General features: G+C 43.3%; 10 protein-coding genes across 10 annotated transcripts; 6 read left to right on the top strand and 4 right to left on the bottom strand.

Moving 5' to 3' along the window:
- Positions 1 to 582: 582 nt before the first annotated feature.
- Positions 583 to 1,093, bottom strand: SS1G_08588 (predicted protein; the record flags this gene model as incomplete). The annotated part of the gene is made up of 2 exons (XM_001590798.1): positions 583 to 676; positions 996 to 1,093. 2 exons carry the CDS (start codon positions 1,091 to 1,093, stop codon positions 583 to 585), a joined length of 192 nt encoding a protein of 63 aa, XP_001590848.1.
- A 664-nt stretch (positions 1,094 to 1,757) lies between these two features.
- SS1G_08587 (hypothetical protein) lies at positions 1,758 to 3,903 on the top strand (the record flags this gene model as incomplete). The annotated part of the gene is made up of 3 exons (XM_001590797.1): positions 1,758 to 2,155; positions 2,210 to 2,674; positions 2,730 to 3,903. The coding sequence occupies 3 exons, from the start codon at positions 1,758 to 1,760 to the stop codon at positions 3,901 to 3,903; spliced, it is 2,037 nt and encodes a 678-aa protein (XP_001590847.1).
- Positions 3,904 to 4,419: 516 nt separating this feature from the next.
- Positions 4,420 to 5,862, top strand: SS1G_08586 (hypothetical protein; the record flags this gene model as incomplete). The annotated part of the gene is made up of 3 exons (XM_001590796.1): positions 4,420 to 4,543; positions 4,625 to 5,111; positions 5,226 to 5,862. The coding sequence occupies 3 exons, from the start codon at positions 4,420 to 4,422 to the stop codon at positions 5,860 to 5,862; spliced, it is 1,248 nt and encodes a 415-aa protein (XP_001590846.1).
- Positions 5,863 to 6,282: 420 nt separating this feature from the next.
- On the bottom strand, positions 6,283 to 9,781 carry SS1G_08585 (hypothetical protein; the record flags this gene model as incomplete). The annotated part of the gene is made up of 3 exons (XM_001590795.1): positions 6,283 to 9,374; positions 9,434 to 9,534; positions 9,744 to 9,781. 3 exons carry the CDS (start codon positions 9,779 to 9,781, stop codon positions 6,283 to 6,285), a joined length of 3,231 nt encoding a protein of 1,076 aa, XP_001590845.1.
- A 2,569-nt stretch (positions 9,782 to 12,350) lies between these two features.
- Positions 12,351 to 12,530, top strand: SS1G_08584 (predicted protein; the record flags this gene model as incomplete). Its single annotated transcript, XM_001590794.1, has 2 exons — positions 12,351 to 12,422; positions 12,477 to 12,530. The coding sequence occupies 2 exons, from the start codon at positions 12,351 to 12,353 to the stop codon at positions 12,528 to 12,530; spliced, it is 126 nt and encodes a 41-aa protein (XP_001590844.1).
- Positions 12,531 to 13,755: 1,225 nt separating this feature from the next.
- Positions 13,756 to 17,425, top strand: SS1G_08583 (hypothetical protein; the record flags this gene model as incomplete). The annotated part of the gene is made up of 6 exons (XM_001590793.1): positions 13,756 to 13,874; positions 13,935 to 14,065; positions 14,533 to 14,604; positions 14,789 to 15,148; positions 15,591 to 17,127; positions 17,374 to 17,425. 6 exons carry the CDS (start codon positions 13,756 to 13,758, stop codon positions 17,423 to 17,425), a joined length of 2,271 nt encoding a protein of 756 aa, XP_001590843.1.
- Positions 17,426 to 19,482: 2,057 nt separating this feature from the next.
- Positions 19,483 to 20,074, top strand: SS1G_08582 (hypothetical protein; the record flags this gene model as incomplete). The annotated part of the gene is made up of 2 exons (XM_001590792.1): positions 19,483 to 19,504; positions 19,572 to 20,074. 2 exons carry the CDS (start codon positions 19,483 to 19,485, stop codon positions 20,072 to 20,074), a joined length of 525 nt encoding a protein of 174 aa, XP_001590842.1.
- A 625-nt stretch (positions 20,075 to 20,699) lies between these two features.
- On the bottom strand, positions 20,700 to 23,310 carry SS1G_08581 (conserved hypothetical protein; the record flags this gene model as incomplete). Its single annotated transcript, XM_001590791.1, has 3 exons — positions 20,700 to 22,943; positions 22,996 to 23,166; positions 23,233 to 23,310. The coding sequence occupies 3 exons, from the start codon at positions 23,308 to 23,310 to the stop codon at positions 20,700 to 20,702; spliced, it is 2,493 nt and encodes an 830-aa protein (XP_001590841.1).
- Positions 23,311 to 24,018: 708 nt separating this feature from the next.
- On the top strand, positions 24,019 to 25,143 carry SS1G_08580 (vacuolar ATP synthase subunit D; the record flags this gene model as incomplete). Its single annotated transcript, XM_001590790.1, has 7 exons — positions 24,019 to 24,033; positions 24,096 to 24,208; positions 24,261 to 24,271; positions 24,327 to 24,652; positions 24,715 to 24,763; positions 24,820 to 24,829; positions 24,882 to 25,143. The coding sequence occupies 7 exons, from the start codon at positions 24,019 to 24,021 to the stop codon at positions 25,141 to 25,143; spliced, it is 786 nt and encodes a 261-aa protein (XP_001590840.1).
- A 263-nt stretch (positions 25,144 to 25,406) lies between these two features.
- SS1G_08579 (hypothetical protein) lies at positions 25,407 to 26,360 on the bottom strand (the record flags this gene model as incomplete). Its single annotated transcript, XM_001590789.1, has 3 exons — positions 25,407 to 25,819; positions 25,926 to 26,239; positions 26,314 to 26,360. 3 exons carry the CDS (start codon positions 26,358 to 26,360, stop codon positions 25,407 to 25,409), a joined length of 774 nt encoding a protein of 257 aa, XP_001590839.1.
- Between the last annotated feature and the right edge of the window lie 499 nt (positions 26,361 to 26,859).

Raw genomic sequence — 26,859 nt, 5'->3', positions numbered from 1 at the left:
TCCGTCTTTCAATAGATGTGTTGGGGATGTTGGGGTAGTTCCTCGCGGTATAATGACCAGCCTCTGGTTATTGAGGGGCTTATTGACCCATTAGTAACGTTGTTAACAAGGTGGAAATACGCGTAGCAATAGCTGGATTTATGGGGCACGAGAGAGACCAGATTACCCGAAGTTATACCCAGATAGACAGAGCTGGAGCCAAACTTCTTGACATCGATTCACTCAAATAGCTGTCACTTCGAGACGACAAACTATGATCACGCACATAATGATTCGATATTCTGTCACAATGATCTGCGATATCTTAATGGCTTGGGCAATATGGGTTTCTTTCAGTGGCTGAGACATGCAAGATGTTACGATAAGGGAGGATAACATTACGATCGCAATCTTCAGCAAGAATTTAGACTCGAGTGAGTGAGATACTAAGTTGTCTTCTATATTTATCGGGAATAAATTGTCACGGTGCAGACAACATTGGAAAAGTAAACTAAGAAGGCATCAAGGGTTTCAGGATTTACTTGAATTTTTGAAGCCAATAGTATTCGAACGTCTTATCACAAAGCTTTCCGGACGTTTCCCTCAACGGTCTTGTATAATCAAGATACCGTGCTCCTGAAAATGTGTCTCTTGGTGGTGCTCCATCAAATCAATTATAGCACTTGACCCCCCGAGACTGCAAGATGCACAGAGTCAGCACATTCCGGCTCAATCCAACTTCCTTGATGCTTCTCCACGCAGCATGTGTCCATGATTCTGCTAGAATAGAGGAACACGTCTAGAAGTAAAAATTAAAAGAAGGATAATGAGGAAAGAAGCACTTGTGAGGATAGGATTCCTGACCCAAGAAGTACGTTAATTCACAGTTCAAATGTTGCCTCTACAGATGCTACCTCATTTCTAGAAAAGAACGAGGGTACATGGTAAAAATAGATATTGACAATCAGCGACACATAAGCTCGTATATGCCAAGCACACGTGTAAATGTTCCATACCATACTCTCCAGCAAGGGGTCCACCAGTGGTCGTTGATTGGTACTGGTCGTGGTACAGTAAGCTCGGGTATCACAAGTGTAGCCGATTTTGCAGGCATGTAAAAATTCTCCTTCATAGCAATGCAGGTACAAAGTCATCCTAGCAACATATCAACGGAAAACCAAATGCAAGCCTCCAAATATTATTAAGTCTAATGATTGTCCATATATTTTCTGAAAAGTTTCAGGAGTATCGACTGAGCAACTTGTACAGAAAAGTTTTGATTTCATCAGTTGCCAGAAATCTTTTTCCAGCTGCTACTCGAGTAAGGTTATACTGTACCAATTATAAAAGTGGCGAAGCGAGATTCCCAATTGAGGGTTTTGGTTGCATCTCACAAATCCCACAGCCCCTTTGAGAGACCATCCGCGACTCTTTGTAAGTAGTTAAATGCACCCTCTAGTCGCATCCTTCGCTCAAGATCCAATTGCGTCTGTACGCATTTAAGGAGATAATTGTTTGACACTGTAGAAATAAGTCATGTCGTGGGATTCTGGCCCCCGGAATATTCTTCTCTCCCAATTGCGGCGTAATCAAATGGATTCAAAGCACTCATTACAGCTCACTTCCTCTTTATTTAAGGACTTTAATACCATTTTTCATGTAATTTTGAAACCTTTTCGACCTTTCTTGTTTTTTTCCTTTTTCTTTTCTCTGTCGTTCATTTTGTTAAGCTCTCTCGACGGTTAAGTCGAGAAGCTCCAAAAACTAATTACTTTGCCATGTCCTCCTTGATATTAATATTATGTTCTACTTTATTCCTAGGTACAAATGCCATACCATGGCACGCGGCGAAACAAACGGCTACATATAAAGCAGATGAATGGTCACCCCGACCAACTAATATAATCTCAGAGCCACGGGACCTGTTCAAGAGAGGTTCAATCGATGTTGATGTATGCGGATGGATTGGAGGAAACTTTGCTCAGCCAGTGGGTTGTGGAAGCGGATCGTCATGTATTCATGATACTTCTTTTGGATTTGTTGGATGCTGTCCAACCTCCTCAGCTGGAGCAGACCCCATTCCTTGTACGGATGGGTTATACACGACCTGTGTCGATCATAATAGTGTTGGATATACTTCAGATTCTTTCTTGGTTAACAATGGGATGCTATCATGGTTAGTAGAAATGTATTCAAGAAGGAAAAACAAATTACCTAACATATTCACCAGTCCTGGGAGTTCAAACTGTTACAAAATCATTTACCCACAAAATTATATTCAATTTGGATGTGGCCCCTCGGCAGGAAATATCACAGCAGCTACCACATTTGCCGGTCAGGCAACAGACCTTAACCTGCAAATCGTGTATACCGGAGTGAGCTTCAATCCAACAATCACAATACAAAATCCTAGTAATTTTGGAGCCGCTACTTCATTCCCAACTTTGACGACTGGCACTCCAACGCAATCTACAGCTTCGGAAGTTGCTGGTAAAGGATCGCTTACACCCACGGTACCTGAATCACCAACTTCTGCAGCTGAGACATCGAAAGGGAGCACAAATACGGGCGCGATAATTGGTGGTATCGTTGGTGCTTTGGTTGTTATTATAGGAGCCTGTATTGCAACTTTCTTTCTTATTCGTAAGAAAGAAAACAAATGGGAATCAAACGTGCCTCACGAAGATAGCTCTCCGTAAGTTTTCGTTCAAATGTCCTACTCTATCAAAGTTAACTAAAATTCTTTCCAGGAACCGGCCCTCAAAAGCGGCATTTGAATCAGTTCCTAACCCAGCACCTTCTCCAAAGTCGATCCATTCTCTGGTACCATTTTTTGAACACTCACCGCTCCCTCATGATCACTCTCAAATGGGAGGGATCAATAATATAGGCTATGCACCCGTCTTCCAATCTTCCTACCATCGACCCACTACTCCTGCCGGACATCATGAACCCGTAGAAGCACCAACGCCTGACCTCCGCTCCCGTAACTTTCACTCTTCATCCCCTATGCCTGATTCATTTCAACCACCACATTCCGAAATACTTCCAGAATCCTACGATCCTTCTCGACCACGTGGTCCTCCCTCCTCAGAGCCGTACCACCCATCACAATCACCTGAACCTCAAAATTGGTCTCCCGAACTTCAACAATACCACCACCCCTCCTCTCCGGAACCACAAGCTCTTCGGCCCCGTCCGTCTCGCTCTCCGCCACGCACGATCACACCCCCAGCTGTGGCACCTACAACAAACCCCTATTGCCTTCCTCGCGCTGCCGACCTCCCCCCTCTTGACATAATGGAAGACATCCAAACGCCCATCGTCCCCAAACTCGCCCAAGCAAACTGGCACCTTGCCTTAACAGGCGATCGCCGCACCTACGCACCTGCCGACGGCCCCTCCACTTCACCCAGCTACCACCACGAACCAGTGCCCGCCATGCCCGTCCTCTACGCCGACATAACCAGTGCTATGGGCGTCGAATCCATGTCACCGCCGAAGGAATCTTACCTCTTGCGCCAAAACTCCAATGCCACCAAACCCGGCGTACGTCGAAATTTCTCGCGCAAAGGTCGAGCCGAAAAACAGGGAAAGGAAATCCAAAACGACGAACCTGAAGATGTAGGAGCTATGAGTAATAATATTCGACAATCCGGATGGGTACCCTCTGGTTTACGAACGAGAAACAGTCCATCTCCGCATTCTGCGCACAGAATGCCAGATCAAAGGTTTCTGAGTAATAATGAAGCGGCAACGCAACGATACCAGATGGGTGATTTGAGGGGCGAGGAAGTACGTATTGCGTATAATCCGAATGCGGGTCTGAATATGGGACATATTGGACCGCCGAGAGTAGTGGGGATTGGAAGACAGCCAAGTCCCGTTATAGATCCTAATGCTGTGGAAGGAGGTTGGCTTTAATGGGATTTGTGGGGGTGAAAATGTATTAATTGAAAATCTTATAAGTGGTTTCCTTTTATTTTCGGTGCCTGGTTTTCCATGTGTATGTTTATATTATACCCGGGTTCTGTACTCACTATTAATGGAACTGTTGAGTAGGTAAATAGTGATACATATATACATATGATAGAATAGGACGAAACTGAATGAAATGGAATATTATATATACTCTAGTACATAAATATAATATTCTTACTTTTCAGACACTTTTTATATCACTTTCACTCGAGTTATGATTAAATCAAAAATCGCAAACAATAATTAATATAAGATTAAAAATAATCAAAAATATAATTTTAAGAGTTTATAAATTTAAATTTACAACATAATAAAACAATAAAAGTGTTATGAAAGACGTTGACATGCTGACTAAGCTCCCACCACTGACGTAACTTGTGTTCAATCATCAAACAGCCTCTCGTGATTCCTCCAAAAAGCACCATTGAGACGCGATTTTCAGCTCTCATGTTCCACAAAATGAATAGGATACCTCTCCCACGCGTATCCCTCTCATCATTTCTTTCCTCTGCCAAAAATGCACTAAATGGAGGCATAAAGACTGAAGGGAAACTCAACTTTGTCGTGGGTAATGAATCGGCTGGTATGTGCCCCTCATATATTTTGAAGTTCCAGTATACATATAGCTACAAACATTAACATAGCTAACAAAGACAGTAACCAGATCTGGATTCCCTCTGCAGTGCCATTCTCCTAGCCTACCTACGCACCTACTCCCCACGAAACCTTACCAAAGCCCTCTACATCCCTCTCTCGAATCTGCCTCGTGCGGATTTAGTATTACGGCCAGAATTACATCCTGTGTTAGAAAAAGCAAAAGTGAAGGTGGGGGAACTAATCAGCTTGGATGATTTGAGACAGCAGGATGCGAAGTTTAGGTTAAAGCCTGATGATATGAAATGGATATTGGTGGATCATAATGCATTGCAGGGAGAATTGGGACGGGTTTATGGGGATAGGGTTAGAGGGTGTATTGATCATCATGAGGAGGAGGGAAAGGTTCCTGAAAAGGAAATTTGTGAGGGAGAGGGCGAAATGAGGATTGTGGAGAAGAGCGGGAGTTGTGCGAGTTTGGTTGTTGGTTGGGGAAGAGGAGACTGGGCGGAGATGACGAGGAAAAAGCAGGAGGTGGATGGTGAAGGGGATGTAAGGTAAGCTGCACCTTTTAATGTCTAATTCCTTCTAGATGTCTTACGTGCCTCATTCTCTCGTCATAATTCCTCTAAGGATTCTTTTGATCAGTCACTAACTGACCGATTTTCTAGTCACTGGGATGGAGAACTAGCCTATCTAGCCCTAGGGCCAATCTTAATCGACACAAATAACCTACAATCCCCCGACAAAACCCAAGACAGCGATAGAGCCGCCGTCCAATTCCTAGAGGACTTAATTGCAAAAGACCCCAACACTTCCCACTGGAACCGAGATGAATATTTCTCCTCGATAACAGCAGCCAAAGAAGACATAGGAAACATGAGCTTACGCGATATACTACGCAAAGATTACAAAGAATGGAACGAAGGAGGAACAAATCTAGGTATAAGTTCAGTAGTACAAGATTTCAACTTCCTGCTCTCGAAAGCCGGGAGCAAGGAAATTTTTCTCGAGATCCTAGGAGACTGGGGAAAAGAAAGAAAATTGGATATTTGCGCGGTGATGACAACAAGCAATAATGAAGGAGTGTTCAGAAGGGAACTTTTAGTATGGGGCCTGGGTGAACAGGGAGTGCAGAGTTTAGAAAAGTTTAAGATGGTGGGAGAGGAAAAATTAGGGTTGAAGGTTTGGGGTGAGGGCGTGTTGAATGTAGATGGTGAGAGGGAAATTAGACATTGCTGGTGGCAGGAACGAATTGAGAATAGTAGAAAGCAGGTTGCTCCTCTTCTGAGGCAATCGATGCTTTGATATAGAGTAGGTCATTTCAGACACAGGTTTGTGGCTTGGTCGTGCTGAATGAGAGAGGTGAGTTGAAAGTGGCCCAGGTTGCAGGAAAGGAGCGCAACCACCATCTATAAGTTCAAACCTCAACCTAGACCTTTTAATCCACGGTGGTCTTTGACTCAACTTGGATAATCAGGAATATATAATGCAATAGCTCGCGCGAACAAAACAACACCAAGATCATGACAAGATTTACAATTGCGTCACGTAGGACGACAAGACGGGTTATCAAATAATTATCTAGAAAATTGAATAAAGCAATAAAATATCTATCATTAAAACTGTGAAGAATCAGAAATATCTGCGAATAAAAGTCACGCTACCTAAGAAGCAAAAGTAGAAGTCAACCATTAGAGAGGAAGGCTATCCCAAGCACCTCTAAAGTCAAATCGCTCGACCCTTTCCCTTCCCCGTTCCCGCATACCCCAGTCCCGGAAACTCGTCAGTCTCAGCTTCAGCTTCAGCCTCTTGTTTGCTACGTTCCTCCGCCAAACTAAGCTGCAAAGCAAACTCAAGGTCATCCGCCAATTGAGCATGCTTGTCCATAGGATATGACCCTTCCGAACTAAATCTGTTCTTGGATGCTTGACTAGTTGATGGCGAGGTTGATGTTGAACGGCCTGTCTTTTTTTGTTTGTAGGTGAAATTTACATCATAGTCGCCATTGCTTGGAGAATAGCCATTGTCGCCGATTGCATGGCCATCCATTAAAGAAAGACGTATAGCCTCCTCAAGATCATGATCGTAGTCAGGTTGAGCCTCTATACTCGACGTCGGAACCATAGATTGACTTCTAGTGCTAGCTTCAGGTGTGACAGTTCTAGCGCTACTACCGCCTTTGGCAGGAGAATCCTCGCTAGTATCTGCAAAATACCTAGATTCACTGATACGACGTTCTTCATCATCAATGAGAGCTTGAGCTGACACCATTTCTGCATAGCGCAAAGCTTCTTCTTCACTAAGGCCGGCGAAGCCAACACCAAATCGACCAGCAAATCTGGCTGCCTCTTTAGCTTTTTCCTTCTTTTCCTGGTCGACTTCTTGCTGTTCAATGGCAATTTGACTCAATATAGCCCCCCTTCCAGTGTTGCTGAATCGATCACTTGCTCCATTACTACCACGCTCACCCCGGCGAAGCCTTCGTTTTTTGGTCTGGAATTGATCGGCAGCGGAGGAACTGTAGTGCCAGTATCGAAGATGAGTACCAAGTGATACCATGCCACGTAAGATAGTTGGGTCAGGATCAAGAACAATGGCACCTGCCGCGTAAAGATTGATGCCTACACCATGAATTCGTGCCTCGGCTTGGATTAATCGTCGTCGAGCACGGGAAGAGAAGCGAGAGTGTAGAGTACGAACGGGCTGAGCAGACGATGCCAGAGGATCCCAGGCTTGTACAAGGCCATCATTACCACCATGAACAATAAACAATGCAGAAACCGCCAAACATGATATTTGAGGGGATTCTGTGACGATAGTACGAATGGGATGTAACTCGTTAACCACTTGAGGATTCGCAGATTGAGGGCCCCGCATATTCCACAATATAACTTGGCCTATCTTGGTACCTACAGCCAAATAGCGTGCACGGTATCCGGGAATGCTGGTTGACGAAATCTCATCAGATGGTGTTCCTGGCAAAGGAGTAAAGATTGTTTTCCCATTCCCTGTACGTAATGGGTCTTCATCAATTGTGAGCAGGGCATAAGTTGATAAGTCAATAGCAGACGTGGTGATCTCAACATCGGGATAGGATTTCAAAGATAGTAAAGAGATTCGCCATTCTTCATCCATGAGAGACCCCACATCTCCGGGAGGCTGGTCTAGCTTCGTCATGGGCGATATTGGTGAATTCGGCGAAGTGATATCCTCTGACTTGATTTTCGACACATTGCCAAATATTGAGGGTATCTTAGTTTGCTTGGAAAACATTGGAGGTGTTTCCGGAGCAGTTCTTGGTAACGTGAATCCGTCCAGCGATGCTTGTTCGATTTTACACCTTGTGTATCGCTTGATTTCGGCGTTCTCTCCAGCATTGATCCCACAACCAATTACAAACACGCTCTCACCAGCTCCGTTACCATCGTCGCCACTGAAGTCAACTTCAAGTCTTCGACGCATATCCCATCCATGACAGACAGTGCGGAAATGTAAGGGACGAAATCTCATGAATTTTTCAATCTCGTGGGTTTCCGCTATCAGCTGCTGCCGGGAAAGATTCATAGAAGAACATGACGATCTAGGGGAATAGCTGCCATGAACTTCAGCCTCCTGCCATGGATCATCGCGTGCTATACGTCGAGATGCTTCCACAACTTGCCAGTATACGGAACGACCACATATCCAGGCCTGCCTACCCAAGTAATCCTCACCTAATAATGCATTGAATGGAGGGTGTATAGGTACGTCACTTAGGTAGAAAACCTCGCCTAAAGCGTTCAGAGCGACTGCCCAAGCTCGACCCAGTGCTCTGCGTGACGTACTATAAGAGTCATCCACGCTAATCGCAATGATAGGGACGCCGGGACAAGGGATCCAACGGGCCATCACCTGCCCAGGCTTGGTCTTCAGATAATCTGTGCCGAGACTGTAAGCTGTGATAACACCGAGTGTCGAGCCAGTCATGATGCCAATCAGACCATTAGTGACGTTGGGTACAGACATAGATTTAGCGATCCAAAGTGAGGATATCGCTTCGGTGAGGGGTGGTATATTTGGTATCCCAGATTCTGCGTCTGCCAAACTTGGTGGTGAATGAGCTAGAAAAACACCACGCATCTCATTTGCTGCTCTGTAGTAGACCGAGCCTCCTGGAAAACCTTCTCCATACACCATTCCGAAAGGCTGACTAACATCCATAACGTTTGGAAGACCTGCAGGACCATCTCCAAGACCATAGGGCACATCGCCCGTAAAGAGGTCTTCAAATTGGGGCAGCGCCTGAGGATCGGCCATACCCCAAGAATCAGTTTTTCCAAGTTTAGGATCGCTACTACCCGCAGAACCAGTTTCATCGGAGCCATGAATGAAACGCGGATATTTCTTTCCTTGAGCGAAAACGCCATGAAGGTGATTGACGGACGTGAACAATCCCGAGGTATATGTCGTGACAGCACCTGTATTTCCGACACCGTTTGTTCGGCTTGAACCACTTTGTTCGACACCTTGGGCAGGTTTTCCTCTTCCAAGACTTCTTAGGAGGCGTGTTCGGAGCACATATTCGCTCCTCCAACTTGCCAACCCTGTCAATCGCGTGAAGAATCGTTGCTCGCGAAATTGTTCTCGTTCCTCATCATCTGAAATACGACCCGAAGTTATAGGTGACGTGTCTGTAACATCTTGGCCCGGAAAGAACCTCGAAAATGCGACGCGCCATGCGTGAGGAGTGGTGACCAAATTGTAAAGCCTTCGCGATGCAAGTGAGACTGCAGATAAAGAAGATGCGGGCAAATGCGATAGGATATGGGTCAAGACCTCTGTAAGAAATCATATTAGAAAAATGTCATTTGAAAGCCAGGAAAAGGTTCGAAAATACCATTGGGGAAATTCTCCAGCTGCGGACCTTCATCACTTCTCATACTGCCTTTCTTCTTCACAACCATAAACCCAGGTCCCTCAGGCTGTCTTTTAGATGGACTAGGAGCGAGTGCATTTTCATACTCAGCAATTCGTTGATAGGATGGTCTCGGGCGATTTTCAAAATTAGTCTCCAAGTTCAATCCACGCAATGACTCTTGCACACCATTGAGAGGCGATCGCCATCCCGATCCTGCTCCTGCTCCTGCTGAACCTGGCGAAGGGGTTGAGCTTGCCGTTGAGCTGGCGAGCCCATTTTGAGGACTGACCAGCTGGCTGGACTGGAGGCGAGGAGAGTGAATGCCATGATTGGAAGAATTGGATATGTCTGACGGGTTTTCGAAGGTAAGATTTCTGTCGAAATTATCGGGAGGCGACGGCTGCATAAAATTGAACGTGAAGAGGTGGGGAATAAAAGTTTGACTGAGCCAGGATATCCGGTCAGTCTGTTGTAAATAAAGAGGTCGGCGGCGTCCTGTTCTTTCGTTCGGGATGTTCGTGTGTGACTTGTAGTCTTTTTGTTTCTTGTTGGTTGTGAATATTGGAATCTTACTCTATATCTCGTTTCTATGTGACACAAATTTATAAAGAGTCATGTAATTTCCATTGTGCATGGTGACGTTTTTACTACGTATGCCTGAGGTTGTGATACATGTACACCCTACGCATACATTCTACTGCAACCTCGGGTATTAGGGGGATGGATAAATTGGACAATAAACATCATCCATATGATTAAATTGGGAAACTAGAACTTGAACAGCATCTATAAGTCATTTCGGTTGACTTTCATATACTTTGACAGCGTGAAGGGCCGTCGATATCAAGGTGTTTCCCCACCTTCATCGCACCTCATTTCATCTGCGCCCTTCCAAGTCTCATTATATAAGAAATTTGAGCAATTTTGGTGTTCTTAAGTAGGTATCTAGTGTCAATTACAGCTAAATACACTATATTACTAGAAGTATTATAAGTAATATTACATTCTTAGAGGAAATATCTATCTTTCTCAGCCCATTTTTCATCTCAAAGTCGTTACTTTGTGATATCAATTGGAACAAGCCTCCGAATATTCCAAATGCAGGAACCATCTTTCACTACATCATTCTTCTTCCGCTTCGTGCTTATCATCGCTCTAGACGTAGATATCAAGACTTGTCGTTGTGATTGATGTCGGCCTTTTACTTGCAAGATTAGCTATAGATGTAGCTTGCACCGTGGGCTGTTTTAATACACCTGCGAGTGTGGTTTTTGCAAATTCAATATCACTATTCCAATCTTCATAGTATGTTGACTACTCCCTGCCCTATCATATAGCTCGCGCCTCTCATGGCAGCTATGTATTGTCCAATATTTACGGAAATTTTAGTCACCACGGTTGAGGTTTCTAATGTGTCAATATCAATTTTCGCTGGATTGGTCGCTGAAGTTCCTGATTCCTTAGATAACCTGCTTTCAAGGTAAAATTCGACTTGGGGATGGCTACATATCAGCTGACACCTAACTGGTGACTTGATGTAGGCTGACCAAAATTTGCTGCTATGCAGGGAAATATCAAGATGATCAGGCTTGTATTTGAGAAGTGGAGTTGAAGGTCGAAACGAATTCAAAAGTCACGCCGTTTATGTCACTTGGCCATTGAGGCTTGATATTAATAGCTGGAATACTGCAGAGCTTATGTTTCTGAAAGTGCCAATACTAGTATTAGAAGTAGTAGATAAGGTTAATGGTGGTTACATGAAAGTTGTTTTTCCGATACCGTAGAGGGTGACTAGAAAGATGTTGATGAATCGATTAATAGACTCTTGGAATTGAGTATAGAAGCTTGAAATTCTTTCTTAGTAGAAGAGGTAGCAGCTTTGCTGGAAGATGGAAATACTTGGACTTGTGCTTGGCAGTAGCAGCAAGAGTAGTTCCAAGCAAGAACATTCAATCACTTACCTACAGCTGGAACTTTAAAAATTTTGGCGGAGGGAAACCCCTACAAAAATTGATCCATGACAAAGTATTGTCCCGGATCGCTTCAGGGGATAGTTGGCCTTAACAATATCAAATGTAGGAAGTGAGAGGGGCATATCTTCATGAATTGTGTAGGAGAGAGTGTGGGAGTTTTTATGGCCCGTATATAGAGGAAAAGGGTGTAAAATTTCAGGGCCCTGTACCAGCTCTTATAGACAAGTTTAAAGAGGTTTGCGATTACGAATGCGATGGGTAGAAATGCGAGACAGCATGAGGCTGGGAAGACAAGTGAAAAGCCATTGCGGTATGCAAGAGCTTCATAGTCTTGCATCGTAGTTTCATTTACTGAATGGCTGAAAGTAAATCGACGTTTTACTCTTCAACTTAATACAACTTGTACTGATAAGGCAGGGTAAAAGAAGTGCGTCCCGACTAAAAGTATAAAATAGCTCAACAATAAACTACTGTATTTCCTTAATAAACCATATAAAACCTGCTTCGAGTCTAGATAAGCTACCTGTGGCGACACCTGGAAGTCAAATGCTAGGCAAAGGAAATGCTGTGCCTGATAGAAATAAAAATGAAAAGGTTAACAGCGACCACATCCTACCTGAGAGTAGATCCGAATCACGTTTTGTTTAGCGATGTGAATGACTTGCCTAATTATATCCGCCTCAAGCTCTTGAATCAAGCGACACTTAGCTAAAAAAGTTAATGGTTCTCGACGAACTAGAGACGAAATTAGGGTACACACTATCCGGGTTCGGGATAACCTTGTGATCATCATTGCCGGACGTTATAAGGGTTGTATAGCTCAAGATGATAGCTTAGTATGGAGTCCTTCAATACGTTGAAGCTCTAGACTAATGCTTACTATCCGAACAGTAGTTGCGCAATAATGCGAACCTAGCCCAAATATGGCAAAGAAGGTCGGGCAAAGACGCTCTCAGATAATTAGATCTTGCACTTGGAATAAGATGACGGAACTCGTAAGTAAAGATCTGGATCTTAAAATGATATAATATTTATGGCGAAGAATATAGGGAGCTGATGCCTTTTGCCTAAGAGACATCATGAAAGCAGTGCTAGCCAAATGACCTGCCATATATCAAATTTTAGGTACGATGATGGTAGTATATGTACTACAAGTCAAGTCTCATAAAGCTTCATGATATCTGACCTTCCAAGTGCCAAAAAATAAGGTGATAATTCAGGTGGAAAAGCATATTGATAGCCTAGCAATCTATCAAAGCCACACAGTATCAATATGGCAATATAACGCTAATCAAGAATCAAGCTCAATGGGTCCTCGTTCCACGCTATGATGCTTTTCCGTTCCCTAGATCTTGGTATTAGGGGCAAGGTCTGGAACAAACTGCGTCTTAATCACATTCTTTTGAAGAATATAGATTTGAAGAGAATAGGAGTGTTTGAATTTTGCTGCCTCTATAATCATGGATCGAGATGTTGAGATGTATATAACTCTGGTGGTAGGGAACTGTTGCTGGTGCTTTAGGAAAATTGGTTGACAGCTTTTACACATCTGCTTTTAATTGACATGAAATCTTACCTAAGTAACCGTGCTGACCTAATCTAGCCTTTCGACCTAGCTTCTATTAGTTAAAAGCAGCAGCTCGTTACCTTCAAACTTCTTTTAGCTTTATCGGTCAAGTCACGATCTTTTTGACTTACTACTCTCTCAGCTCGATCACGCTCAATCATTTTCATGTCCATCCTTGTGCCCCAGGATCGAAAGGTGTTCTTGGCAATGCTGTAGCTCCAGAGCAACCGTTCGGAATCGTCCGACATCTTCCAGGTCGATGGTCCCCATCACACCTCTGTAGGTTGATAGATGCGAAAAAAGGTAGCGCAGAGATATTCTCCACCAGCTACTTACATGGTAAATCTCTATTTGTTAGGGTCCCTGGAAATTTATATGCTTTTGCTTGGTCGAGTCTTGATTGCTCCTTTTCCTTGCTTTCTCTTCTTGCCTCTCCCGTACTCCCAGTCAGTCTACTCTTTTATCTATCTTTCTATCCCATATTAACAGACAGACCAAGCTCAAACAACCATAGTACCAACAGTAATTAGTTTCATTTCCTTCTTAGCCTATCATTCTTAATTTCGCTCAATTTACTATATCGAATTGGATTGAGACGTCGATAGGGCTCATCTTTGCAGCGCAGCTCCCATCTCTAAGTCACCTTTCGTTTTGGTCCTGGGTTGCTACCATATCCCTTTTTTGTACTCCTGCGGGACTTGACCTGGTGATCACCGCACCACGGTATTTTCTGTTGCTTATCAAATATTCTGGACTATGAAATGATCTCTCATACGGTAAGATGCGCTCTTCTGCAAGTGGGTTTGCTCTTACCTTTGGGAAGAATCATTAATAGTGTGGCTGCTGCCACAGCTTTAAGTCTAACGCCTTCTACCGAATGGTATGCCAAATACTACTCTCCACGCCCCTTCCTCCATGAAGATGCTGACACAAATCAAAGGTATGGAGACGATGGATCGTGGTCCGCTGTTTCTATCAGATTGGGCACACCACAGCAATGGGTCAATCTCCTTCCGAACACTGTCAGCGCTGAAATTTGGGGTGTCGGACCTTATGGATGTCGGAATGGAGGTATGTTGTACTTCTCTATACCATTCCTTTGTTCTTTTGAGATCTTTGCACTCCTGTCGCCGGATGATGATACCTAAATCATTAATTTAATCACAAATCTTATCGAACTCCATGCATTCAATGCCAATTCATGAAGTAGATATCGTCCATTCAATATCTAGTGATAATCTGTGGACCGTCAAAGCAATTACATCCTTCACAGATCACATAACTTCAGTTTGAAATCATATTTAGAGCAACATTTTCTTTCAATCACCTCAAGCATCAGGTCACAATTATTGAAACACTGTTCTCAAACCACCCAGTCACTTGATTCCATTTCCCCTTTTTTTTTACGGCAATCTACAAATTACTTTTCTTTATGACAATATTCATCGGCCAATATCCTCTCAATGCCATATTGTAGTTTTGGCTTGGATTTTACCAGGCTGAATTATTTAAGATTTTGAGTTGTAGTAACAATAAAGGATTCTACCGGGCCAGATACTTCTCCAACCACAAATCTCTTGCCAGAATTCCTTGTGTCCAAGGTGCAGTCCGTAAAGATGATTATCTTGATTATTGATTCAATGCAGTACATTGAATTCATCTAAGGCATTCAACCTCATTCAATCATATGCCATTTCCAAAGATTCAAAAAATTGTCAAAATTCGTATTCCTTTCCCTTTACTAGGTCGAGCTCAAATACCCTGCTTCGCTTAGATGCTAACTATACTTCAAAGCTTCCGAGTGCTCCACTAGCAGGGGCTCACTCTTTAATGCAGCCCAATCTTCTACATGGAACTCTCTTCTGACATTGGACTCTTCGCCTATTTGGAATCTTGGTACAGGAGATTCGCTATACTGGCCAGCTTATGGAGATTATGGGCTTGATAATCTTGCATTTGGGCCTGATGGTCCAACCATACGTAACGCTACAATTGCCATGATCAATACCACAGTGTATTGGGTAGGGAGCTTCGGTTTAGGTGCCAGCGTTGGAAACTATTCTTACATTACTCCAAATTCGACATACACACAATTAGAAAGTCTGGGAGAAATAGTAGGGGCAGGTTATGGATATACCGCTGGCGCTGTGTATCGTGCGTATTTAAACTCTTCATATATTTCTTAGTACAGTTTACTAAACCGATTTAGAGCAAAAAGGAGAACCAATGTCTTTGACACTGGGTGGATATGATGAAAATCGGTTCATACCTCATAATGTTTCGTTCACTCTCACACAGGATCCCGCTATTCCTCAAGTATTTGTCGAAAGTATTTTTGTGTCATCCTCTAACGGATCAAATAAATCTATACAGCTTGCTTCTGCCGATGACAAAATCAGCGCGTTAATCGATAGCTCAACTCCTTACTTATGGCTCCCAGAAGCCGTTTGCGATCGATTCGCAGATGCCCTAGGACTAACGTATAATGAATCCTTGAACTTATATACCTTCGACGAGAATCCCAACCAGCATAATAACCTTTCGGACTCATCCACAGCCACAATCTTTACTTTTAGACTTAAAGACACATCTACAGATGCAGATATTGTGGAGATTAAATTACCATACGCGGCTTTTGACTTGCGATTGACCTACCCATACATTCCAAATACTGAATTTGGAGCAGATCAGGCATCGAAGTTCTACTTCCCTTTAGCTAGATCGGAAAATACTAGCCAATACACTATCGGTCGAGTATTTTTACAAGAGGCATATATCATTACCTCCTACGAGACGAACCAATTCTCACTCCACCAAGCCGTCCATGTATCCGACACTTTAAATAACAAGAGCATTGTTGCTATACCAAGTGGAGATGTTACCACGGGACAGGAAACTGGTACTGTGGCATCCGGACTGAAGGCCGAGGAAGCTCGCTTGTCCAACGGTAAAATCGCTGGCATCGTTCTCGGTGTAGCCGGGGCATTAGCTATTATGTTGGCTACACTCTACTTTTCTTGTCTCAAAAATTACAAACCAAAAAAACCTTCCCTTAGTCCTAAAAATTCTACTTCTGAGTCTGAAGCTAGTGTTGACTTTCAACAGCTTCATAACCCTCCTTCAGCAACATCGGATGTTCTAGAAACGTCTAACAACAATAATGCAAGCGAAATAAACTCAGATGAGGTACCACCAACGGCAATTAGTGCCGAAAGTCCGGTGGAACTTCCAACAGAAGGCCCAGTTGAACTTCTGGCAGAAATTCCGGCACGTCACCCTTATGAAGCTCTTACGCTCGATACCTCTCCCATCGGCAGCCCTGCCTTTAGTCCTCTCTTTGCCTCACTATCCAATTTACTACCATCAGATACTACTCCCACTGCTAGTTATGCGGGGTCATCGCTAGAACGAGGCTCAATTCCTGTAACTCCTACTCGCGCTTCAATTATGTCAGGTCACATGTTGCCTCTATCTTCCGAGAAACCATTACGCCCGGATGGTCTCCTTCCTATAGCCGAGAATCATTACCTGTTGAACCCTCCTCCTATATATGCTCTTACACAGCGCAATAACTCCGCTTGTGCTGAGGAAATGCGTTCTGGTAATCAACTTCCAAGCCAATTTCCTCCATCTACTGGAAATCGAGCCGTAGAGCCTGGTAACCGCGGCTTTTCCGGAGAATTGCTGTCTGACATCCAATTTCCGGGTCTATTTGACCCAATTACCAGGAACCGAGACACACAAGTAAATGAATGGTGCCACCGCCATACGGAAAGACAAGAACGTGGTACAGAACTCTATCCCCAGGCAGTAATTCATGATGAAAACGTTCGCGAAATCCAATTTCAGGCCCGCCGCCACGCTCACAGACAGGAACTCGAGAGAATGGAACGTCAAGGAATCGATCCTTTAAAATATCTCAATAAGGATGTGGGAGATATTCAAGAAACTTTTCGAGCTCTCGATCAAACCCATGTGGCTCATGGACCTTATGATTTAGTTTCCAGAGTACAAGGCCAGGAGAATATGTTTCGTGGACCAGTTGGAGGAGTTGATCCAAATTTAGATGCAGAAAGTACTCCTCTTCGCTTCTCCTTTGAAGAGGGAGATGACCTTTATTATACTTCAAGCCCGTAAATATTTACCCCTACTATCTTTGTTAAAATTACATTCAACAATTTATGTCTCCAGCTAAGGTCACCAAGCTATGGTGATTTTATAACAAGCAGCAAGAATGAGAGCTTATAATAAATGGAAAGCTTATCTTCCAGTCCTGACTAGGCTCTTTCCTGAAGATCTACGATATTTTGGCCCATCTCAAATACTAACCAGGTTTTCAAGAAGTGGTATCTACTAACGTTCAACTTGCAAATATATAGGAAATATATGATAGTGAAGGACAAGATTAAACTTGCATATATAGACAAATGATACTGAAATTCGAACGCCTAACACCTTCAATGTGAACCCCTTGAATATGAGAGAGACTGAAGGACCTCCTGTGAGCTCAAAGTTCTAGATTCTGAGCCGAGAACATTTAGCTTGGAGTTCTTGATGAGCTATCGAGATTAGGTTGTTGAGGCAAGTCTTACCTTGTAAGAGAATTTTCCCATCCACGACTGAAGCAGTTCATACTTAAACTTGGATGGACATCTCACCTCTAAGATATATATGTGTTTAGGTTAAAAGAAGCATAAAGATAAGTCAACCACAAGACTAAGTTAGAGAAGAGGAGAAATGGATGTCTCTTCAACAATCAAGAGAGACACTTGAAACTAGAACAACAAATGAGACAGACTTTGATGGACTACTTAGGGCAACAGTAATATTAATAGCAGATTCCATTCTTGGTTGGATGATCCAAGAAACCCAAGAAAAAACTATAAGATCGGAAGTCCCTCGACGATATAATTATCCCCAACTTTCAAACCCGAGTAACCCTCTGACGAAAACTCTGAGTGTCACAACCATCGCATTGCGTTCATAGTACTAGAAGTACAACCATCGCATTGCCGCCCACACACACAACATCATGCAGACCCCAAGCTCACACGAAAAAAAAACCACAAAATGCACACACGCTTTCACCGCGAAAGAAACAAATCATCACACGATTTGTCGATCCCTTCACGAATCCCCTCTTCATTGGTATTTAAATGACTGCATGCTGCCAACCACAACACAGGCTACACAGCCACTCTGTCCTTTCCACAGCATTTCTCAATATCCTAGGTGGCGAACTCCCATTCCCTCATCTTTGATTGTTTCTCCATTATCTATCCCATGCTGCGCACAATTTCGTGGATTCACGTCAAGAGACCAAGTGATCATGAGGTGAACAGCATTGCTACATACTATCTTTTTATGCCTACGTATAGCTATCTACCCTACATACATACCCTCCAGTGTAATATCCCAGCATGATACATACTCCATAAATATCCAACCTACCAAGATTCGCTTGTCGATTTGTCAACTTATTGCATTAATTTACACACACGCACACCACAATATTCTATCATGATTTGATCAATCAAATCAAATCAAATCAAATCAAATCAAATCAAATCAAATCAAATCAAATCAAATCAAATCAAATCAATCAATCAAAGATACATACATAAACCCATACGTCATAAAATCCCCGCCCAATCCCTCCTCCTCCGATTCGTTTAAGCGAGCTTGTCGTCCTCCAGCTCTTTATCCTCCTTCCAATAACATACCATCCTCAAGTGACACAAACACTCCTCTCGTCTTGCCAAGGTTGCGTTACCTTTTCCTTTTTGTGTACTTATACCCAATTATCATCCAATGACATAAGATCTTACAAAAATGCGCATTAATTAGATAAAAATACCCCCTCAAACCATCATCATCATCCACATTGTTACACAACTACACACTGCACTACACTGCAATACACTACATCCATAAACGCAGGAAAAAGCAAAGCATCAAAGCATGCGGGGATTTATTTCTTTCCCAACTAGTCAAGTAGCTAGCAAGACAAGCCATCCATCCATCCACCATCAAAGAAATACAAAGAAAAACAATCGTGGCAAAACATGTAATTGTGATAGAGCTCAGAGAATCCCTCTAATTCAAACCATCTCATGCATGAGCAAGCATGGAGTTTCCCGTACCGGCTCGTCATACCCATAGCCAGAAGCTTTTAAATAACAGTTGGAGGAGCCCGTCCTTCCTCTTGGCTTGTCGTGGCTCACTCTTTGTGTTTTTTTTTTGATGTAATCAGATCAAGAATTACTAATTTACCAATTTCCACTTACTTACCAATTGGCATTTTTCGATTTTTCATTCGGATGATCTGATCCAAGCTTGGTATCTTTGAAATATTAAGCTTCTTCTGCATTTGCAGAACTGAAACGAATTAAGTTCTTACATGAAGCTGCGCAGACGATAACAGGAAAAGTCGATCATATATATATATATTTTCCCACGAGCGAAATAGCTTACCCGTCAACATAAATATGGCTTCACCACAAGCTCAAAGTTCGTTCTAACCCAATCTTTTCAGATCTTATAATTTCAACTAACATTTCCTCTCCTCTTTCCTCAGCGCACACCGCATCTCCTACCTCTCCCATCTCCCCGACCTCCCCTCTAGGCCTCACACACAATGACCCCTTCGCAGCACAACGCAAAGATCCCATAAACAGCAATCCATTTACCTCGAAAACTCAAGGTCCAATAAACATACCCACTCCCACCACTCCAAACGCAACACTAAACACGCATTCGGGATCACCAAATCAAGATCGCAGATTAAGTTCCGATGAATGGGGTTCGTTGATATTCCCTCTGCATCGTCGTTTCTCGCATCCTAATTCCTCGCCTCTGTTATTACCATCATTTCCCTCTTCATCACCTTCTCCTTTTACCTTACCCCATTCATCACATCCCCCCACATCTAAATGTCCCTTATCTTCCATATCTTCCCTATCCTCTCCTCTCCTTCCTACTTCCTTTCCCGTCAACATCGCCAATAACACTAACACAACTTACCCTTCTTTTCTATTCAGACGCATCCAAAACACCTCCATCCCGCTTTCAAAAACGTAAAGGTTCGATTTACGCTACGCCGAGTTCTCGCGATGGTCATGTCGATAAGCATATTGATCGCGATGCCGTATTTCATGCAACTCACGCGGAGAAAGGATATGGGAGTATCTTTGGTTTGGGTGGGAGTCGCAATAAAGAGGGAGGAAACCAACTTGGAAGGAGAGTTAGCAAGAGCGACTGAGTGGATAGGAGAGGGTGAGAAAGTAGGAGTGGAAAGAGGATAGCCGAAAATCTGTTGGGGATGCGTGACGAGGCGGGTGGTCCGGAGGACATGAAAAGAGACGGAAGCAATGATGATATACGGATACCTAGCGTTGATGAATTATGTAAGAAGGAACCCGACGGTGAATTTGTACAAGGAAGAAAGAAAAGTTGGAACCACAATTTCCATCATTCTGCCAAGCAACTGTTGATATTTCCATCGCCTGTAACTATGATACCAATAACATACATATACACATGCAGCCAACAATCGCCTTGACCATATGTGAATCCAGTTGAAAACGCCGTCCTATGCATTGAGATCCCGTAAAATCTCACAATTCCCACTTATGTCCAAACTCCCTTTGGTTAATGTTCCCGTATTTTGACCTCGCCTTCCAATGAACCTCGCTTAGCTACTCTATCATTCATCATCCATTCCATCTATGTCAATAGCGTCAGGATTCTCAGTAACCATTATTTCTGGTTCTTTGATATTCCCACCTTGAGGACCTGTGCTTGCCGGTACGAATCCGACAGGAGCTCTTGCCTCACGCTCTAATGCTGCCATTGCATCGGCAGCCTCTTCTCCATCCTCATCAGTCTTCGCCTGAATCCGGGCAAGAGCTTGAGAGGCGATGAAATTAACATCAGTATTGTATTGTGCTTGCACACTTCTTTTGATACGAAGCATCTCTTTGAATGTGTCCTCATTTCCATGTTGAACCTCAAACGCTTCCCATTTGGACCAGAACGTTGGACTTGTTCTAGGATCGCAGAATTGTGATGCATGCCCGTAGATAGCCCTTGCACGATCGATTTCGCCCAATCGTTTCTCCATATCGGCAAATTTTAAACACATATCTCTGGCATCTTTGTCTGGCAAAGCCGCGATAGCTCTTTCGTAAATTGGTCGCGTTGAAGGTAGACCAAAATTCGACGCTGACTTGGTGATATAGAAGTTAAACATATCTGCACGATCTTCATCAGAGACAGCTCGGGTTGCTCTCTCGTAAATTCTCATCGCATGTCTTGCTAAACCTCGCTCCTCCTCTAGGTTTCCATACATAAGATACAATACTTTGGCAAATCTCGGTGGACATCCTTCGACTGCTTGTTCGAATAGATCCCGAAGTCGTTCAATACCAATTTTTCGATCAACTGCCTTGGTCAAGTACAAATTCCAAAGTTCGAACGCGACCGGATAGCTGAACAAATCAAGCCCTCTCTCGTAGATTTTGAAAGACTCCTCGAAGTACTTATTCTCTTCTAGTAAATTGGCGTAATTGACAACAGTTTGTGGCGTCGCGATTCGAAGTTCGAAAATTCGTTCGTATATCTTCTTGGTCTCTTCCAAGGTACTAACACTTTCCACCAAGTCTACGTAAAAACTCCACAACTTCCAGCTCTTGTGAACTCTTTGCTGGGGTGAAAGGGTTTCGTCAAAATAGTCAACATTAGATCGTTTCGGTGCTTGAACTGCCTTTGCCATAATCTTGACGGCTTCATCGAAATTCTCGTTTCGCAATTCCATTTCCGCCCACTCAATCCAAGTATCCGCAAGTTCTGCCACAGACTTAAATGGTACTTTCACGGCTTTCTCGAAAATAACACGGGCATTACGTAAATCCCCACCCTCCTCGTAGAACTTGGCATAATTTGACCATAACTCGTGGAACTGTCCGACGGCTTTCTTCGGCTGAATAGCAGCAATGGCATCAGTGTATGCTTTAACCACTTCAACTTTATTGTCCCCCCACAGAGAAATGCGCTTCATCCATTCGGGGACATTGCTGGGGTTCTGCCGTAATAAAACGTCATTCAGTAAAAATGGTCGGCGATCCATGAGTTGTTCGAATCTCATCATCCGAATATCCAAATCAAAATCGGCATTTTCATCCACTATGCCCTTTTCCGATCGAACTGCAGCAGCTTCCATCAGAACCCCAGTAATTGATTCCTCGAACTCGGCGTAGGAATCGAATATTAACGTAAAATCTCGAACCGTCATGACTGTCGTAATGCCTTCTTCGAAGATATCTCGTGCTCGTTCGAAACTGCCCCGAGTAATCCAGTATGTCGCTAAACCAGACCATAATTTTCCTCTTTGATCAGCAAATCTATCGATGCCGCTTCGAATGATTTTCTCAACGTCAATTCCTACTTCATCTCCAGTTTCGACTTCCTTGGCATGCTCAACAAGAAGATCTACCATCTCACTCCATAATTGGTAATGTCCCTTTCCGTGTTTGCTGCGGAACTTTGGGTTATTAAGGATATCCATATATTTCTTAACTGCTTCTGTGTAGAGTTTCATCTCTATTAATAATTCAGTAAAATCTTCGGCATCCTCTGGATGAATTTGCATGTAGCGTCGCCATATTTTGACGGCTGTGGAGCCTGACGCTGAATTTGCAAAAGGACGGTAGAGGGCCCATATTCTATTATGTTGCGTAATAGGTAAAGCTCGAAGCGCTCGATCGAAGGTCCGGCGCGTGAGAGTAACGAGCGGTTGGAGCATCAAAAATTGAAGATACATTTCCCAGATTTTTGGCATTTTGTTCAAAAGAATGAGGGCTCTTTCGTATAGCGCGTTGACTTTGGCATATTCGGAGGCAAATACTGCAGGATTTAGCTTTCCCAAGTGCTTCATTCGCAATGTAAGGTACTATATCTCGTCAGCAGATGTTGAAGTGGGGTCTGCGCGCATAGATGTATACCATTTTCCACAACTTATAAGATCTTGGTAATTGTAAACAAGCTCGTTCCAAAACGAAAGCTTGCTCAAGTTGAGTCCCATGTTGAAATTTAAACTCAATGTATGCCAACCAAGGTTTCGTACTGCCTGGATCGCGTAGGATATCCTGTTCATAAATGGTGTCTTCTTCGGACTGTAAACTTATTAGTCGACTGGATCATTGAACGAAGGTTGTAATTTTTGGACGGTATTCACGTACAATAAGATATAAATCTGGCTTTCCTCGAATTGATAAGGTTAAAGCTGATTTTACTTCGGGGACGCTGGGAGCAGCCATGATAGGGAGCAACTCTCCAGGCATTCTCTGCCTGGGACACAGAGAATGCGATCCGCCCGAAAGGAAGAGATATTGGGATAAGCGTCTTAAAAGACGTCAAGAATGTTGGGTTCTTGTCTGGTCGGTCGTTCGACCTCTTTTTTTCTACCAGCAATCAACCGACTTTTATCTTAATGATCCTACAGGGTCTATTGGCACTAGATACGGAAGGCTACATGTGAGGATGTATTATGTAAGCGATGGTATCGGAACCTTTTACCACCGATAAGAATAGGGAACAAGTGAAGCAAAGAGACGAGAGATTTGAAAGAGATATGACATGCTTGAGAAGCAGATAAACAAACAAGCCAAAAGACCAGATGAACAGTTTTCAAAGGTAAAGATGTTTCTCTAGGTATTGAATAATAATATCCTTCCTAACAGACTCTGAAAATAGGAATCTGCTCAAGTCACGTGGCAGATAATTAACATGCAACAAGCAGCGCGCATCTGAAAAGCGCTAAGTTCACACCCCAGAAGCTTGGACTTGGACTTGGGCAGTTGCAACCTTGAAGTGGGAGAGCCCAATCAACAACTTCTTATCAGCCTTCTCCTACGACAACGTCCCATACTCTGAGAGTTCGACTTTATTTCAGATCGATTGAAGGGATTTGGGTTCAAAAAAACACTACTTCGTCAATCCTTTAGTCGAGAGGAAAGACCGTCAAAATGTCTGGAGCCACGGTAAGACAAAGCAACCAATTTCATAGATTTATATATCTTCATAACCAACAACCATATCATAGAATCGAGAAGCTGTTTTCCCAACACGGCAGTCCCTGGGATTGATGAAATCAAAATTGAAGGGAGCACAAACCGGTCATGATCTATTAAAGAGAAAGAGTGAAGCTTTAACCAAGTATGTCTAATCCAAATCCAACCTCTTTCCCATACTAACTCTTATTGCGCAGACGTTTCCGAGGTAATTACTCTGTGATTGCCGACGATATTTTCATACAACCCTAACTGATTCCCAGAAATCACTCGCCGAATCGATGAAGCCAAACGAAAGATGGGCCGAGTAATGCAGATAGCCGCCTTTTCTCTAGCAGAAGTAACCTACGCAGTAGGAGGAGATATTGGTTACCAAGTACAAGAGTCCGCAAAATCGGCACGATTCCGTGTACGGACGAAGCAAGAGAATGTATCGGGTGTATTTCTACCGGCATTTGAGAGCTATACGACGGAAGGCAATAACGATTTTGGTCTGACGGGTTTGGGAAAGGGTGGTCAACAGGTACAGAGGTGTAGGGAGACCTATGCGAGGGCTGTGGAAACCCTGGTGGAATTGGCGAGTTTACAGGTATGCTTGGGAGAGGTCCTCTAAAAGTATTGGGTACAATAGGGCTGACAAGTTGCGGCTAGACTGCTTTTGTTATTCTGGATGAGGTTATCAAGGTTGTGAACAGGAGAGGTAAGTTTCAACCATTCTTCGAAGAATATAACATGACATATACTAATGTGATACAGTAAACGCGATGTCAGTTTTCCATCACCTTTGGACCTCCAACCCCATACTAACTGCGCAACAGTGAACATGTGATCATCCCACGTACGGAAAACACTATCAAATATATCAACTCTGAGCTCGATGAGTTGGACAGAGAAGAATTCTTCCGACTAAAGAAAGTCCAAAACAAGAAACAGAGAGATACCGCCGCCCAGGATGCAGAAATGAAGGCGAAGAAAGAAGCAGCAGCAGAGAAAGAAAAGGCCGGTGGTAGTGAGAAGGAGAATCCTACACATACTGGAGACATTCTGGGTGATGAGGAAGATGAAGATGTTATTTTCTGATGCATCCCGAGAGCCATTTTAATTGTTTTTAGTTTTAGCAATCGAGGGCTCACCAACTCGAATAAATACCATGTAGTATTAGCGTATTAGCAGATACCGTAATTAAGATTGAGCATTTTTGTTTCTAGCTTAGCTATACTTATCTACGAAGAGCAACCCTCAAAGCATATCCATCCATAGCTGCAACAAACTTCATACAATGAAACAAGCACCTGGAAGCTCTATATATTCCTATTTTTATGCGAACAACATCCGTCCATAACTTACTGTCTTTGATAAGTGACCTTAATAACCTTCTGCTCATCACCCAACGTCATGCCCGCCGTATTCTCCTTAGCTCCAATACTTCCCGTCTCAGTCTCATACTCAACGAACGCAATACCCTTTCTTCCCGGCACCAATCGCACCTCCCTAAAGCCCTCAAATCGTCCAAAGATACTCGTCAACATATCAACATCATACTCTTCAGGTAGATTTTGCACGAAAAGAATCTTGTTAGGAGGTAAGTACTCATCAGGCACGACAGCTGCAGCAGCAGGATTGGAAGATTTGAGTCCAGCTCCTCTGGTAGCTTTGATAGGTCTCGCTGCGAGATCTGCAGGGTTGGCGAGCGGTGCTCCCGCACTGGGTCGTTTCAGCGTATTGCTTGATGCGAGCTCCGCGGCCTTTTTCTTGTCTAGATAGAGAAAAGAATATTATCAGTTTTGCCATCTTTTGATAACACATTCCCTTCCCTTCCATAGATCCATCACAATCACCCATAAGTAATAAAATAAACTCACCCTTCTCCGCCAACCTCCTCCTCTTATGAGTCTCATATTCCTCCTCGCCCCCCTCCCTCTTCACACTAGCATCACTCCTCGTCTTCGCATAGGCAATCCGCATTTCCTTTCCAAAGAGCTCAAAACCCTGAATATCCTCTATAGCTTTCGTAGCACTTTCTACATTTTCAAAAACGATAAAAGCCTGGCCTTTAGCTTTTAAATTCGTCTTTGCGATGATTTCGAGAATCGTGCCGTATTCCGAGAAGAGTTCTGTGAGCGCTTCGATCAGCGCGGGGATTTTGACGGTTTCTTCGAGGTTGTTGATGTAGAGTCTAGATTTGTTAGTTTCTTTTTTTCTTTTTGGAAATGCGAGGGCTAGGACGTGTCGGGGTGCAATGACACGTACGTAGCGTTGGGTGGTGGTGAGCCACTGGGTAGATTGGTGGTAGACATGGTGGTGAGTTCTTTTCTTGGTTGAGAAAAGGTTGTTGGATTGAGGGAGCTTCGACTTGGAGCTTAGCTGAGGTTACTTTATTTTTTGTGCCTTGCGACAGAGAGTCATGCCTAAGGCAGCAGTTCCAATTTCATCCCCGATGAGCTTAGGCTCCGAAGTATTAATTGAAAATAATTGCACAGTTATAGTAATAGGTCTGATACAAGATTCACGGATGAAATCTTTGAAACTATACATTTCTGCCATATGTCAGCAAGCAGTTCACTTGAGTATCCATCATCATGTTGCTCCCAAGTACAGAGTATCACGGCAAGGTCCTGGACACCCTCGAATATTGTCATTGACATATACATCCTCATTCATTTCAGAGAACACCTGGATGAAAGAATCCGAATGAATGTTGTTTTTATTAGCTATAACAGTACTCTGTTAATAATACATGGATACGGGCTTACCGTACAACGAAGGTATTCTATAATACATCATTAAGTCAAGCCA

The sequence above is a fragment of the Sclerotinia sclerotiorum genome, genomic scaffold, assembly GCF_000146945.2.
Source record: "Sclerotinia sclerotiorum 1980 UF-70 scaffold_11 genomic scaffold, whole genome shotgun sequence".
NCBI classification, from domain to species: Eukaryota; Fungi; Ascomycota; class Leotiomycetes; order Helotiales; family Sclerotiniaceae; genus Sclerotinia; species Sclerotinia sclerotiorum.
Note: the sequence above shows the minus strand (reverse complement) of the source record. Positions and strands in the feature narration are given on the sequence as shown.